Source organism: Sinocyclocheilus grahami, unplaced genomic scaffold (assembly GCF_001515645.1).
Source record: "Sinocyclocheilus grahami isolate Dianchi unplaced genomic scaffold, SAMN03320097.WGS_v1.1 scaffold280.1, whole genome shotgun sequence".
In the NCBI taxonomy this organism is placed as follows: domain Eukaryota; kingdom Metazoa; phylum Chordata; class Actinopteri; order Cypriniformes; family Cyprinidae; genus Sinocyclocheilus; species Sinocyclocheilus grahami.
The window spans coordinates 879264-896013 of record NW_015505459.1 but is presented as its reverse complement, the minus strand read 5'-3'; the positions used below and the strand labels follow the sequence as shown (position 1 = coordinate 896013).

Below are 16750 nucleotides of genomic sequence, written 5' to 3'. Positions count from 1 at the left end.
AAAGTTTCACTTTTTGAAATAAGTTACAAAAAAAAAAAAACTTTCACAATATTCAAATTTTTGGAGATGCACCTGTACACACACACACACACACACACACACACGTCAGCATTTGAAGTGGATCAAAACCTTTCATCAAAGTTGTCCTAAAACCAGAATGCGTTCTTGTTTTAGGACAACTTTGATGAAATTCTTTGATCCACTTCAAATGTTAATTCATACTTTCATCCCACAAAGATACATTAAATTGATAAATGAGTAAAGCCACATTGTTACAAAAATATATTAAAGTAGAAAACAGTTATATTAAATTGCAATAATATTTCACAAAATAGCTGTTTTTACTATATTTTTGATCAAGTAAATGCAGCCTTGGTGAGCAAGAGACTTCTTTCCAAAACAAACAAAAAAATTACAGACCCAAAACGTTTGAACGGTAGTGTACAGTAAGTGCGCTTTCAACATTAAACAACTCCAAAATGTAGGCAATTAAGTCGCCTTGTTTTGGTGGACTAAAACACCATCGCAAATATAAAGAAGCCTCCTTAAAGAAGGCTTACCCAGAATGCATTGCAACAAACTCAAAGAAATGCAGACTATACAAATTTTCTTTTTTATACAAAAACCATTTCATTGATATCTCAAAAGTATACAGTTCAATCTAATTAAAATACACTGTTTTACCCATCTATGTGAAATGTAATTTTTATGAACATTACAATTTTGTATTAGTAGCTTATCAACAAGCTAATGCCAGATTCTATTGAAATCAAGTGCGAGTTCGGTTTCCTACACTCTTAAACAAAGCAGCTTTATTGTCATTTGTGGTTCCATTAAGAATCTTTAACATCCATGGAAACTTTACATTCCAAAAAGGCTCTTCATAGTAGAAAAAGGATCTTTGGATTTTTCAAATGTTCTTCACACGAAGAAAAAAAATGGTTCTTTTAAGAACTGATCAATAATAGGTTCTTCAGGTAACCAAAAATTGTGGTTCAAGTTCACTAGGTTTTAGAACAGATGGTTTATGCAAGTCTTAATTGAATGCATTTTTAATTCTATGGACTCTTACCTGTAATGGACTCTGAATCTGTCTTTGGTTTGGTGCTCTCAATAATAGTAACATGATTCACTGCAAACCAGAATGGAGGGTTAGATCAAGTACTCAAAGTAATTTCACAATACAATGAAATACTGATTTAGTCCTTAATGGCTTGAAAGGTCTCAGAATGCAAGTCTGTTCACCTTTCTCAGAGATATTGACAAATCCTCCCTGGTAGACGTCCTCGAGGAGAGCCTGGAACTCTGTCAGCGCCGTCATCATGGATCCAAAGTTTGGGTCAGAGGTGATGTTTGGCAAGTCAACAGGCACAGGCTGAGTACACAGAGACCTGCAGTTCTGAACCAGAACAACGGTGAAAGACAGAATTATCGAATGAAAACTGTTAGCTCTAGGCAGTGGTCTGACTTCAAACTTTCATGAATCAAAAATGGTATGCAACCCAAATACAATTCCTGATACTAGTTTCAGTTCACAAAAGCAGACATTGATGCAATCTCAATTCCGTGTCTCTCTTTGAGTCCTTTTGAAGGAAAAAAAAAATTTAAAAATCACCATGTGAAACTGTTTTTTTTTAAAAGCAGGAGATCGAAAGGTCTGCTAAGAGCCTTTCTTTAGCATACGCTCACATCTGAAGGAAACACTTGTCAGCCAAAAGTTCCTCACAATTCTGAGTTTTTCTCACAATTCAGACTTTTTTTTCTCAGAATTCCAAGTTTATACCTTGCAGTTTTGTGGTTGAACCTTGCAATTCGGACTGTTCTCACAATTGCGAGTTCATGATTCACAATTCTGACTTTACGTCTTATATTTATGAGGTTATATCTCACAATTTTGAGTCACATCTGAAGGGAATGGTCACCCAAAAGTGAAAATTTTTAATGCTCAACAAATATTTGGAAGTTTGAAAGTATAAGTGCAAAAGAGATTGTTTCCGCCCTAAAAAAAATTGTGCTGTCAAACGATTAATCGCATCCAAATTAAAAGTTTTTGTTTACATAATATGTGTGTGTACTGTGTATATTTATTATTTATATATAAAGACGCACACATACAGCATATATTTTGAAAATATTTACATGTATATATTTAAATTATATCATATATAAATATATTTAATATATAAACTCAACAAATATTTGGAAGTTTGAAAGTATAAGTGCAAAAGAGATTGTTTCCGCCCTAAAAAAAATTGTGCTGTCAAACGATTAATCGCATCCAAATTAAAAGTTTTTGTTTACATAATATGTGTGTGTACTGTGTATATTTATTATGTATATATAAAGACGCACACATACAGCATATATTTTGAAAATATTTACATGTATATATTTATTTAAATTATATCATATATAAATATATTTAATATATAAATTTAAAATTTTTCTTAAATATATACATGCATGTGTGTGTCTTCAAAAGTGAAAATTTTTAATGCTCAACAAATATTTGGAAGTTTGAAAGTATAAGTGCAAAAGAGATTGTTTCCGCCCTAAAAAAAATTGTGCTGTCAAACGATTAATCGCATCCAAATTAAAAGTTTTTGTTTACATAATATGTGTGTGTACTGTGTATATTTATTATTTATATATAAAGACGCACACATACAGCATATATTTTGAAAATATTTACATGTATATATTTAAATTATATCATATATAAATATATTTAATATATAAATTTAAAATTTTTCTTAAATGTATACATGCATGTGTCTTATATATATATATATATACACATAATAAATACACAGTACACACGCATATTTTATGTAAACAAAAACTTCCCAACTCCCAATTTTAACCTTCGCAATTCAGGTTTTTTTTCTCACAATTCTGAGTTCATAGCTTACCATTTTGAGTTAACATCTCACAGTTCTGTCTTTTTTCTCAAAATTGTGAATTCAAAACACAATTTAGATTTTTATTTATTTATTGAGTTTATAACTTGCAATTTTGAGGTAACATCTTGCAGTTTTTAGTTTTTACAATTTACAATGTATTCCTCACAATATCTCGGAATTATCTCATAACACACTATTCGGTTTATATCTTGCAATTTGGATTTTTTTTTTCTTCACACAATTGTGAGTTCATAGTTTATCTCTCACAATATAGAGTTACATCTACAACACAATTCTGACTTTATTTCACAATTACAAGTTTATTTCTCGCATTATTGAGGTAAAATCCTGCAATTCAGTTTTTTACATTATTTCTTGCAATTGCAAGTTTATATCTTGCAATTGTGACTCAATACAGACTTTATTCAGAATTGCACATTTATATCAATTCTTTCGTTTATATTTCGCAATTTTGAGTTACATCTTGCAATTTAGACATTTTTCATCAAAATTGTGAGTTTATAACAGACCGTTCTGACTTAATTTCTCACATTTCAGAGTTTATATCTAGCATTTTTGACGTAACATTGCAATTCATACTTTTTTCTCAGACTTGTCAGATATAAACTTGCAATTCTGAGAAAGGTGTTTTTTTGCAACAACAACAAAAAACCGAATTGCAAAATAAATTAATAAAAATCAATAACGGTTTACTTTAAGCCTCCATGTATGATGCGTTATAAAAGTACTAATAATGTATAACAATGCATAATATCTCTTCATAAATAATTGAAGTTTTACAAAAATTGAATTAAAGTTATAAAGCATAATAATTGAAGGTTTATTTGTCGTGTTTTAATACACTTTCTAAACGTGTAAGAATGAATAGATAAGTATTTTAATGTAATGTATTACAACTGTGGGTACAATTTTTCAAGAGATCATACAAGGTATTATAAGGTGCATTACAAGGCATAATTCATATATTAAAAGTAGCTTTAAAATTCACTATGAATAAAGGCTTTAAAGGGTTAGTTCACCCAAAAATTAGCTTGTGCTTTACTTACACTCGAATGGCACTCAGCGGGTGTTGCAGTTGAACAGTCCACAAGTCGTCAAATAAAGCTCGCGCATTCATAATAAAACGTGCCGTAGATGGCTCCGAGGGATGAATAAAGGCCCCCTGTAGCGAATCCATGAGTTTTTGTAAAAGAAAAATATCCATATTTCAAACGTAATAAACACTTTTCTCTCACTTCTGCTGGCTGTCATACACTGAAGCAGTTCCGGCGGATGACGTAAGACGCACGGCGTTGCGTGATTAGTGACGAATGCGGAGAGAGAACAAAACAAAACGCTGGTCACGAATTAGAAGTACAAACGCAAGATTTGCAAAGAAAAATGTCGGAGGATTTCGATATAAACCAAGAGGAGACTGGTTTTCCTTTGCTAAGATAAGGAAACTTTGCTTCCTTTGCTCCTATTAAACAAACTCGCGAGACTAGCATATCTCAGAGGCGCGCGCGCTGCGCATACGTCATACGCCTTCCGCCGGAACGGATCCGCATATGATAGATAACGGAAGTGAGAGAAAAGTGTTTATTACGTTTGAAATATGGATATTTTTCTTACAAAAATTTATTATGAATGCGCAAGCTTTATTTGACGACTTGTGGACTGTTCAACTGCAACACCCGCTGAGTGCCATTAAACAGCTTGAAAGATCAAAGACCATTTTTAATATAACTCCGACTGGATTCGTCTGAAAGAAGAAAGTCATATAGACCTAGGATGCTTCGAGGGTAAGTAAAACAAGCTAATTTTCATTTTTGGGTGAACTAACCCTTTAAGTAAACTGTTACCAAAAAATGGTGCCTTACTGTCCTGTTTGACTTTGGCAGCCCATGGTTGTTATATGTTTTCTTGATATGGAAAAGGCAGTGTAGAAATTCTGCTAAATATCTTCTTTTGTGTTTCACAAAAAAAAATAAAAAATTATTTTGCGCAAAAAATAGAGTCATACAGGTTTGAAACAACATGAAGGTGAGGAATTAATGACAGTTTTCATCTTTTGGTGAACTATTTCTTCTAATATTGAAACTGAGCAGTCTAACAATAAACCTTTACAATGGATTGAGTGCTGCTTAGCGGTTAAAGATCTGGGCTGCTCACCGAAACAATGATTAGGTTAAAACCACAGAAAATGTGCTTCATAAACTAATCACCACTGTGTCCTTAATCAAGGCACTTAACCTCAGGATACTCTGGAGACATTGGATAAGAAAGCAATTTGTGAACAAGCGTCAGCATTACCTGAAGGAAGGCGATATGGTCCTCTGTTTGCGAGAGCTCTCCTAATTCAGCGTGTCTTTTCTTCAGCTCGGTTATCTCCTGCTCCAGTTGTTGAAGGAGTGCTTCAGCTTGACTCACGGCCACCCTCTCCTGACCCCGGATCAGCTCCGTCACTTCAGCGCGCCGGCGCTCTATGGAGCACACCAGCTCTGTGAAGATGCGCTCGCTCTCCTCGAGGGCGGTCTGTGCGGATAGCTGAGAGGAGACAAAAGCGGAATGATAAAGCGTGACTTCGGCTTTAAAGAGGTCATGTGGCGGAAAACAGGATTTTTATTGTTCTTTTGAAGTAGGAGTTTGATGTACTATGCAGACGTGCTCAAAGTTTCAGAACTCAATCAAAGCAGAACGTTCACCGAAACTAAAGTGCAAAAACAGCTATTCAGAAATCTTTACACAGCCTTAGCCTTGAGACCATGCTGTATAACTGAGCCCTTGGTCAGGGTCACAGTCAAAGCTGGAAATTATTTGTATGATACCTGCACAGGATTTCGAGCATATTATTAGATTTATAATGTAAAAGGGTCAATTTACATGAAAAAATATATATATAAAAAAATGCTTTTGAAAAAAAAAAAAAAAAAAAAGAATAAAATCAATAAAACTATTACAAATTGGGAAAAAGGTGTTTTAAATGAAAACTGCAATACATTCAGCATTTTTTTTATTACTATTGTAGTTTATTAGAATGGACAGCCTGGTTTATGGACCAAAAGGTCTTGGTCTGGATCTGGGACTAAAGGGGTCTACTCTGGATCTGAATCTTTTAGTTTAGTCTTATTCAGTCTAGTCTAGGTGTTTTGGTCTAGGTCTTGACTCTAGCTCTGTAGCCAATCAAAACAAGATTAATTTACATATAAATATGACAAAGAATTTGTTTATCTTATAAAAAATATATTTTAATTAAAATATTTAATTAAAAATATATTTTAATTATTTTATTGAAGACAGCCCCATTTAATTTGAGATATTGACAGCTATGATTTCAATTATTGGCAAGAGCTTTAAAAGAAGAAAAAAAAATAAAAATAAAAGATTTATGCACTTTTTGTGAAAAGTAATTTGTTAGATTTTGCTGTGTTCTTGCCTTTAACATAAAAAAACCTATCTATCTATCTACAGTATATATGTACACATATATATATTAAAATTTTTTACCATTTTAAATAAATTGTCATTTTGAAATGCAATTTATTCGTTATTTTATTATTATAATATTATATTTTATACTCCAGTCTTCATTGTCACATGATTCTACCAAAATCATTCTAATATGTTGAATTGCTGCTCAAAATAAATGAATAAAATATAAAATAAAAAATCGTATTCATATTTTTGTGGAAACCAGGATGCAGTTCTGTTATGGAATCTTTGATAAATAAAAAGTTAAATAGAACAGCGTTTATTTGAAATAGAAATCTATTGTAACATTATAAATGTCTTTGCTGTGGAGAGGATCTGCAAGGAGGAATGGCAGAGGATCCCCAAATCCAGGTGTGAAAAACTTGTTGCATCTTTCCCAAAAAGACTCATGGCTGTATTAGATCAAAAGGGTGCTTCTACTAAATACTGAGCAAAGGGTCTGAATACTTAGGACCATGTGATATTTCAGTTTTTCTTTTTTAATAAATCTGCAAAAATGTCAACAATTCTGTGTTTTTCTGTCAATATGGGGTGCTGTGTGTACATTAATGAGGAAAAAAAATGAACTTAAATGATTTTAGCAAATGGCTGCAATATAACAAAGAGTGAAAAATTTAAGGGGGTCTGAATACTTTCCGTACCCACTGTATATTAAAATGTTGATATGAAGAAAAAAGTCTGTTTATTTTATAGTTTATTAATACACTACCATTCAAAAAAAAAAAATCTTAACAAATTAAGACTTTTTACACACACACACACACACATATATATATATATATATATATATCAAGTAAAAATAAATAGCATATTAATATATATATAAAAGGAACTAGGTAGATGTGGGGTTTGCCCCCGATAAATAAACCATTATTGAAAGAAAAGTTTTACAAGATCTGATATTGGTTGACCTTGAAACTTCAGTGAAGTCTGTTAGGAGAAACACACACACACACACACTCACAGTGAATATCTGTGTAGCCTCTCTCAGGTCGGCCAGCTCCTTCTCTCTCTCCTCAATCCTCTGCTGGGAAATCTTCTGCATCTCCGCCAGAGCATTCTGGGAAGAAAAACACGGGTTACATAACATGCCATATTTCTACTGACTCTCACACAACACACACTCTAGAAACGGTCTACAACATTACCTTTTTCTCATTCATCTCCGCTGTAGCTAGAACAGTGTCGTGTCCTTTGTGTTCGTCCGTTAAACAAAGATAACAAATACACTGCTGATCTGTGCGGCAAAACACCTCCAGGAGTTTCTCATGGCGAGGGCAGAGCTGTTCTTGTATCGTCTTTGAAGCGCAGACCAGCTTGTGTTTCTGAAAGGCAGGAGACTCGTAGTGGGGTTGAAGGTGGGTCTCGCAGTAAGACGCCAGACAGACCAGGCAGGATTTAAAGGCTTTGTTTTTCGTCCCAGAGCAAACATCACACTCCACATCCCCGGGTTCGGCTTGGGTCGGATCAGACGCTGTCGGTCCAGCGTGGAGCCCGGTATTCTTCAGTTTCTCCACCACATCTGCCAGCATCGTGTTCCTGCCCAGCAGGGGTCTGGGAGCGAAGCTCTGCCTGCACTGAGGACAGCCATAGATCCCCAGATAGTCATCTTGGTCCCAGTAGCCTTTAATGCAGCCTTTACAATAACTGTGTCCACATGGAATAGTCACAGGGTCCTTTAAGACATCCAGGCATATGGAACAGTTGAACTGGTCGTGCTCCAGGAAAACCCCAGCTTGCGCCATTTTAAAAGGATTCTTGCCGTCTAACCCAGTGGCAGAGTGAAGCCCAGGCAAGCTTTGTTTATGCAGGAAGTGAGTCATGTGACCGCAGAGTCTGACAGGAGGGGGAGGGGCTGAACAGCGGCTCTGCACAACAACTGCGCATGTCAGAAAAAACACTGCGCTGCCTGCAGTGTTATAAACTCGGTGCAGTGTCAAGTGTTCTGGTAAGAATTAGTGCAGCTGAAAAAAAATGAGTCTAGGTCATACGTCACCACAAAATCAGCACATAAATAATAATTAAAAAAAAAAAAGAAATAAAATCAATATTTTATATAATGTATTATATGTATTTTAAATTAAAAAAGCATCTTAGATTTTAAAAACATTTATACATGCAAGTTTATATTTATATTTAAGTAAATTTAAATCAATTAAAATTATATATATATATACACATTTAAATATGTAAGATATAACTTATAAATAAAACATTATAAACATGTATTATTTACTTTCAATTAAATGTGTTACATGTTAAATATATATATAATTTTTATAACTGCATATAAAATATATTACATTTTATATACATTTATAAATATTATAATATAAATAAATAAATGTATAAATAAGACTCATTTAGTATAAACATTTATTTAATTTAAAAATGTGTGTGTATATTTATATACACACACACGCACACACACATACATATGTTAAATTTATAAATATTTTTGAAATATTTAATATATTTTTATTTATTATCCACAGTCCACACAGAAAATCATTGAACTCAAAATCAATTTTAAACTTGCCAATAAACACTTTTTTTTTTAATTTTGAGGAAAAAAATAAAATAAAATAAACATAAAACTAAAACAAAGAAAAACTGTCGTAAAATGAATACAATTTTTTTTATTGTTTGAATATGTTTAGTCAGATAAGAACTTCTTTGTACAGAATTTGTCAGATTTTCTTGCTTACACTGAAGCTTACGATGCTCGTAGGAACATCTCAAGTTATGCGGCAGAACATGAACATCAGGTTTTGTTTATGTGAGGTTCAGTGCTGCTGCCATTGATTCAAAAAAGGGACAAACCAAATATAATGCCATTCTGCAATACGTGTACATTTTTAATTCAACTTTCCAGTTTGAGAGCGTGATATGACAGTGTTTTCACCCTAGATGGCAGTAGTGCTGCTCTCACATGATCCAGATACATCAACACCGTTTCTAAACAAATGCTTCTAATGACTCAGAAACATACAAACATTATTTACAATGCAGGACTTTATTTCATAACCCAAGTCTTCAAGTTTCATTACAGGTGCTTAAATTACTTTACAGACTCTTCTCAAAGAAATTATGCAAATCTCAGAAAGAAATATTTTCATAAATACATGTTCCCTTTTCATAAATAACAAGAATAATAAACCGTTTCAGTTTTAAATTGGAATAAATAACTACATTAACATATCTGACCAGCACAACAAATCCATGATGCGATATGATAAAACAACAGACTTGTTCCAATTCACTGCTCAGAACTCATCTACCATTTATACTATTAAAATACTCTTTTCAACGTGATTTTTCTTACATTCATGTGTGTATTTGGTTATAGGAGCGTTCAAAAGCCCCCAGAGTTCAAGTCAATGGAGTCAGGTTTTCAACATTCATTTATGCGCTCTGTTTCTCAACAGAGATTCATGCACTGTGGTTTGTCAGTCATATTTCTTGCAGCTTCTGGAATGGATTTTGTAAGTACAATAATGACGTTGTAATACTTTTAAACAAATAAACTATACGGAGGGCTGGTGTGGTGGAGTAAACACTGAAGCTGCCAACAGCCACAGGTTCTGGATCAGAAAACATTTTGTAACTTTAAAACGGACACTTCGAGAGTTTTGGTTTCAAGGTTAGCATCACGGGAAACTTACATGCTAAGAAGGAAGGCTTACGGTAAGAGTCTTTGAAAGATCATTTGGTCTTGTCGTCCAGTCCACTCTCTGCTCTCAGAGCCTGACTGCTGGCAGAGATGAACCTGATCCAGTGCTGAAGATCCTCTGAAATCTCAGGGCAATCCACCTTCAGATCAGAGACACATATACTGTATGTTAGATCAACAGGAACATACCTCGGTATTAGCATATTACACGTCTAACAATATGATATTATCAAAGTGTCTTGAAATGAGTACCATGTTCATGGTAAGCCAAGGAGTGTCATGGTATTACCATGCTACTGTTTGTTAGGGCTGTAAAGCAGGGGTTTTCAAACTAGGGTCTGAGGACCTACAGGGGGTCCGTGGAAATGTTTAGAGAAAAACAGTGTAAAAATTTGTAAAATAAATAAATAACAACAACAACAACAACAACAACAACAGTAATTATTATTATAAAGAAATAAAATTTAAATAAATCAATTTTATATAAAAAAAAAAAAAAAAACTAACAGTACGGTACAGTACTACTTAGTAGAAAAAAAAGTATAATTATTTTTAAAATGATTTTTTTACACGTGTATAATATACATTTTTAACTGTATTAATTGGGTCTTCAGAGGGTCCAAAACAATAATTAATTAATTAAGTAATTAAATAGTACATCAACAATAATAATACATACTTTAGTAAGATGAATGTAATAATGTAGAATAATAAAAAATGATAAAATATTAATTTTCACTGTATAAAAAGGTGTCTTTATACATTAATGCCTTTTCAATTTTAGGATAAGCATATTTGTGGATGCAAAAAAAATTATAAAAATAAATATATAACATTACAATAAAAATAGAACTTTTATTTAAATAATTTAAAAAAAATGATATATCTAATAGTACAGGGAGTAGAAAAAAAACCATTATTAATCTTGTGCACTACAACTAAATATTTTCAAACTAATATTTTACACAAATTTATAAATATTTTATACATGATAATATACAACTGCAATTTTAAATTGTAGAATGGGGCATGAATAGGCATGAGAATGAGCATATTTGGGGGTCCAAAAAGTAACAAGTAAAAAATAAATAAATAAGATTACAATAAAATGAGTCTAAAATAAATACAATACACATTTCAAATAAATAAACAAGCACAAACATTTAACACGACATTACTATATTTTAGGATGGGGCTTTCTTGCACAGGGATGAGCATATTTGGGGCTTTTAAAAGTAAAAAAGAAAATAAAAATAACTTTAATGCACAAGCACATGATGCACTCGATATAATGCATACCTTCCTCTTGCAAAGGTGATCCAAGATCCTCTGTGGGTTTCCGCGAATGACATTCTGCCTGCACAGCATGACAGCAGAAACGAACCCGTCTGTCTTGGACACGAACCTCTGCTCCAGGTAGAAGGACTTCTCGTCCCACGCCACGATCCGCGTGCGCAGCTCAAAGGCCTCTCCGAACGCCAGCGAGCGCCGGTAGCGGATGGTGGTGGCTCCGATCAGCATGGAGGCGTCGAGCGCACGCGCCGCCAGGAAGAGCCCGTTCCGCGTGCAGTACGCGTAGCGCGCGAAGTCGCACTCGCGCAGATAGCGGGCGTTATTCATGTGACACATAAAGTCCAGGTCGTGGAGGAGAACCCTTCCGTGAACCACCTGCTCCGCCAGAACGTCTCGAACCGGACCCTGGAACCAGGACTTGACCACCATCCACGTTGCTCTCAAGAAGTACCAGACGTCAAAACTGCCGAAGAGAAGCAGAGAGCCGGACACAATCCACAGCAGCATGATTCTGTCACAGTGAGGAGGATTCATTATTCACAACTGGGTTTCTATGGTATTAACACGAGTGCTAAAAACAACACGCAGGACATCATTGCATCTTTTTTTTTTAATGTATACATTTAGATATATTTAAAAACAGCTATGGAAATACCTCACATCATTCATTCATATCGGAAGTGAATCAAAAATCAACGTTTAGATTAAATATCAGATGTACATGTAGATCACAGACAAGGTGGTGCAACGAAAAACCTATCCTAAGTAGACCGGTTTGAGTTTTAATGCACGTAAAGGTTCATAATCATATTGTTGTCAAATATGATATTATTCTTGTTACTCACGCGCTTGACACCCGCAAGACACCGGCTTCACGCACTTCCGCGCACACAGAAACTGCGCTCTGATTGGCTTGACGAGGCCACGTGACTACGTCAGCCATACGAACGGCGTGACGCCAGAATTCCATCACCGCAGAATTCCAAGACAACATTTTATTTAAAAACATTTTCCAAATGCAAACCTCTTTTTTGAGATTCAAACTTGAAATGAAAATGTCTTTTGAATCTCTTCAGAGAGAATTCTCTACAAACTTAAAAGCAATAAGAGCAATGGCTTTGCTAAAGGACTTGGCACTGGACTGAAAGACCCTGGACTGTTGTTGTATTGTTATGATTTGACAATGGTTATGGTTTTTAAAGCATTCAATAAATTGGTTACAGTGGTGTGAAAGTGTTGGCCCCCTTCCTGTTTTAATCATCATTTAAAAACTGCATTTTGTATTTACTTGCATTATCTTTGTGTAATATTTAAATTTGTTTGATGATCTGAAACATTAAAGTGTGACAAACATGCAAAAAAATAAGAAATCAGGAAGGGGGCCAACACTTTTTCACACCACTGTATATATTTGTTTGAACAGATACTTTGTGTTGGATGTGTTGGAATAATTCCCAATTCATTGTATACGGAGGCATGTTTTGTATTTAAAAAATAAATAAATTTAAGCAGTAATATATTATTTTGTGTAGAAGTTATTACAGAAATGAGAAATTACAGAGATAAATCATTTAATCCATTTCAATGTACCAAATCTTCTGATTTGTGCATTAGGACAGCCAAAAATATAAAGAGAAATAGTTCTCTCAGAATAACAGGATTAGAAAATTGAAATTAAATTACGCATATTGCATAAGTGGCATAGTTGTTTTATTTATTGTTATTGTTTTGTTTCCCTTTCTATTAATGCTTCACACTCCAGTCCAGTCAGTGGCAGTAATACACAATAAAAAAATAGTTTCTACATATTCTCAGTCTTACAGTATGCATGCACACTACATAATGCAGCATGAATCAGATTTTTAGATCACAGTTTTATTTTGCATCAGAGTGTCCAAACACCTGAGACATTAATGTATGTGCATCAGAATGTTCTTGTGTTTTTGTAAACCAGTGTTTGAGAGTTCATTTAAGGCAGCGAGTCGTCATTCGCTCTTTTTATCATCGAGCTGACCTTCCCCCCTGAGGGCTTTACTGCTGGCGGAGATGAAATTGATCCAGTGCTGCAGGTCTTCAGGAAATTCTGGCACTTCAACCTACAAAATTCAAAGTTCATAAATGTCAGGCTTTAGTGATTTGAAAAAAAAGGGGAATTAATATTTGATTGAAACAACATGTAAATTAATTTTTTTTTTGTGAACCATTTCTTTAACCCTCTGGTTTTCCTTCTTCCCTAAGTGACAACAAGCTTAACTTTTTTCATGAAATAAATGTTATATCAATTTTATTATTGAGTCATTTATTCTTTAATATTTTGCTTTTGTAGGGGTACTCATGGTAACACACACTATATTCACCTCTAAATTATGTACAATTTATTTCTATTTAAAACAATGAAAATATGAGAAAAGGCTAATATTAATATTATTAATAACTAATACAGTGTTGATATAGGGCTGAGTGTTCTTTATTTGCTTATAAAAATATTTTCAGACATAATTACTTTTATAAAGTTGCATTTGGATATATATTTAGACATGATCAAAGACTACTTCACTGAGTCTGATTTGTAGATTGACCACCCCAAATTTTTTAAGATGACTTAGCCTTTTATGGAAGCTCTTTTAGGCTACGGAATAAAATAATTAAAAAAGTAATTGCAAGTTTTTAATTCACAATTCTGAGGAAAAAATACAACAGAATTGTGAAAACCAGCAAATTAAAAAAAAAAAAGAAGAAGCTGTAATTACCTTTTTTCACTGAAATTCTGAATTATCAACATTAATTCTTGAAATTCTGAATTTTATCTTAATTGAGAATTTCTATCATGCATTTACAAACAGACTTTCATAGCCTTTTTGAATCATGTCCACATTTTTTTGTGTTTATATAGCAACTGCCACAAATGTCAGAAGATTGTAGAATTTAAAAGGCAGTTGTATATTTTCATGTAAAAAAATATTATTTATAAATTTGTGTAAAATATTAGTTTGAAATTATTTAGTTGTAGTGCACAAGATTGTTTTTTTTCTACTCACTGTAGTACTGTACTATTAGATATATTATAGATTTTTGGGATTCACAAAAAAAAATAAAAATTCAAAACAGTCTAAAATAACAGAAGACCACCAGAGAGGTAAAAGTCTTAGCTGTTCACCTTTCTCTTGCACAGGTATTGGAGGATCTTGTCCGGACTGCTGCGCAGGACATTCTGTTTGCAGAACATAACAGCCGACACCATCCCATCTTTACAAGATACAAACCTCTGCTCCAGGTAAAATGACTTCTCGTCCCAGGTAACGATTCGACTGCGAATCTCAAACGCCTCACCTACACACAGCGGCCGTCTATAGCGGATGGTAGTTGCCCCAACGACCATGGTGGCCCCTAGAGCTCTTAAAGCCTTGAACACCCCATTGCGGGTGTACAGAGAGAAACGGGCAAAGTCACACTCGCGCAGGTAGCGGGCATTGTTCATGTGGCAAAGGTCAACATCATGGAGAACCACTCGTCCGCTAGCGGTCTGCTCTGCTGTGATGTCAAATACGGGTGAGAGGAACCAGGCCCGGATCAGCACAACCACTGCCCGCAAGTAATACCACACATCCAGACTGCAGAACAGGAGTAACAGCACACCCACAATCCACAGCAGTGTGTCCTCCCTGCAATATACAGAAGTAAAATTGAGGCCAGAATAATAGCTATATACATAGTTTCTGTGGATCTTAATTCACCCTTGCACAAACGAATGCCTAAAAATCTCTTAAATCAGAGCAGAAAGTCTTAAATTCATAAAGTCACGGCATTAGGCTAAATGTCGCATGCACTGCAAAAAATGAATATCATAATCAGTATTTTTGCTTTGATTTCCAACACAAATATCTAAACATCCTTAAATCAAGATACATTTACTTGAGATGCAAATTGAACATATGAAGTCTTGTTTTCTGAGCAAATTTAAGTGGGTTTATGCTTAAAACAAAAACAAATATTTGTCAGTATGAAAACTCACTTTTGATCAATTTCTCATGAAACAAGACTTATGTCATTTTGCTTCTCAAGTTAATGTATCTTGATATAAGAATCTTTAGCTATATATTCGCACTGGAAAACAAGCCAAAAATAGTGAGGAACAGCATGACTTCTTGACTCTGTGATCACAGGAAAATTATTTCCATATCTTATTGATTTGGTGCAGAGCTATTCAAATCTAAAGCCATTTCTTTTTTCTTTTTTTCTTTAAAAAACTGGATTAAAGTATTGGAGATCAGTTGGAGGTTGCATTTTCAAACTGTGAGCGAAGCACTACTAATACAAGACATTTACATTTAGAGATCACATTGGTGTACCGTGTTCCATTCAATTTATTTCCTAAATTTTCATTAATTGGTCTTAAAAAGTCTTACATTTACCTTCTTAAAACCTGCAGAAACCCTGTATATTAAACATATGCATGGTCAACTGATATGCCACATCAGCAACAGTGAACAATGACATTATAAACTATTTTAAACTGCATATTTATTGTCACTGCATGTAAGACTATTTGCACTCAGATGTCATTTTTGAGGTTCTGGGATTCCAGGGTTTTGCTACAAGCTTCGTTCAAGCACAACTAGTTAGGCTGGTTTGTGAACACGTTGTAACCTCAGTGGTTTTTGGCTTCTTTATAAACGTATAAACGTAATTAAACGTGTTTCCAGTATCAGACACCAGAGAATGTATTTTTGGTAAAATGATGAATAAGCTACAACCACAATAATAAGAGAACTCATTCAAGCCTACATGTCGTTTACGAATCTCCAACAGTTTGATCTGTTAAAGATACAGATTGAACGATTACTGAATCGGTGTTTGATTTTGTTTTATTGAACATGGACATGAACTACTCGTCGGAACTAAATGAAGAGTTGTGAAAGTGCCAAACAGTACTTACATGTCCACGCTGTGCTACAGTGTTACCAGCTGCTGTTTCACGTCTTTACTTCCGGCTGAACGCACGATGACACGCCCCCTATATATATATATATGACGTAACACAAGGCGGTTCGTTATTACATTTATAATAATTTTTTGTAATAATTATATATATTATATAATAAAATATTAAGATATTATATGTATTATGAAAATATTTTTATTTATATTAGTTTTAATTTTAAATAATTATATATATATATATATATATATATATATATATATAAATAACATCTGTAATTTATAGATCTATAAAATATATAATAAAAATATCAAGATATTGTATATATTATAAAAATATTATTAATAGTATTTTTTTATTTTAAATAATTCTCTCTCTCTCTCTCTCTCTATATATATATATATATATATATACAGTGGGGCAAATAAGTATTTGATACACTGCCGATTT

General features: G+C 33.7%; 3 protein-coding genes across 5 annotated transcripts in view; all 3 read right to left on the bottom strand.

Moving 5' to 3' along the window:
* The window catches only part of ftr67 (finTRIM family, member 67), an 11218-nt gene extending 2829 nt beyond the window's left edge, over positions 1-8389 (bottom strand). The window contains exons 1-5 of the mRNA XM_016292040.1: positions 7544-8389; positions 7360-7455; positions 5217-5450; positions 1246-1399; positions 1073-1132 (exon numbers count right to left, since the gene is read on the bottom strand). Coding sequence (XP_016147526.1) covers positions 1073-1132; positions 1246-1399; positions 5217-5450; positions 7360-7455; positions 7544-8218 — 1219 coding nt within the window. The 5' untranslated portion in view covers positions 8219-8389. The remainder of the gene's footprint in view (positions 1-1072; positions 1133-1245; positions 1400-5216; positions 5451-7359; positions 7456-7543) is intronic.
* Positions 8390-9092: 703 nt separating this feature from the next.
* On the bottom strand, positions 9093-12426 carry LOC107600266 (protein THEM6-like). Of its 3 annotated transcripts, XM_016292110.1 has the most exons (4): positions 12207-12426; positions 11368-11872; positions 10061-10208; positions 9093-9979 (listed from the first exon to the last, which is right to left on the bottom strand). In XM_016292110.1, exons 1-3 carry the CDS (start codon positions 12368-12370, stop codon positions 10101-10103), a joined length of 777 nt encoding a protein of 258 aa, XP_016147596.1. In that variant the 5' UTR covers positions 12371-12426; the 3' UTR covers positions 9093-9979; positions 10061-10100. The 3 variants fall into 3 exon arrangements, with proteins under 3 accessions (XP_016147596.1, XP_016147595.1, XP_016147598.1); XM_016292109.1 differs by having other exon boundaries at positions 9093-10208; XM_016292112.1 differs by having other exon boundaries at positions 9093-10208; positions 12017-12279.
* A 674-nt stretch (positions 12427-13100) lies between these two features.
* On the bottom strand, positions 13101-16375 carry LOC107600265 (protein THEM6-like). The gene is made up of 3 exons (XM_016292108.1): positions 16298-16375; positions 14519-15023; positions 13101-13457 (listed from the first exon to the last, which is right to left on the bottom strand). Coding segments are annotated over exons 1-3 (618 nt in total). The 5' UTR covers positions 16300-16375; the 3' UTR covers positions 13101-13346.
* Positions 16376-16750: the final 375 nt, after the last annotated feature.

Excerpts from the sequence above, each read along its gene's own strand:
- LOC107600266 (XM_016292109.1), bottom strand. The coding sequence starts at position 12,370 with ATGTTTTTAAATAAAATGTTGTCTTGGAATTCTGCGGTGATGGAATTC. Across the intron at positions 11,873-12,206 it reads GTCTTGCGGGTGTCAAGCGC|AATCATGCTGCTGTGGATTG; the intron begins GTGAGTAACAAG and ends TCACTGTGACAG. Across the intron at positions 10,209-11,367 it reads ATCACCTTTGCAAGAGGAAG|GTGGATTGCCCTGAGATTTC; the intron begins GTATGCATTATA and ends TCTGATCTGAAG.
- LOC107600265 (XM_016292108.1), bottom strand. Across the intron at positions 13,458-14,518 it reads AATACCTGTGCAAGAGAAAG|GTTGAAGTGCCAGAATTTCC; the intron begins GTGAACAGCTAA and ends TGAATTTTGTAG.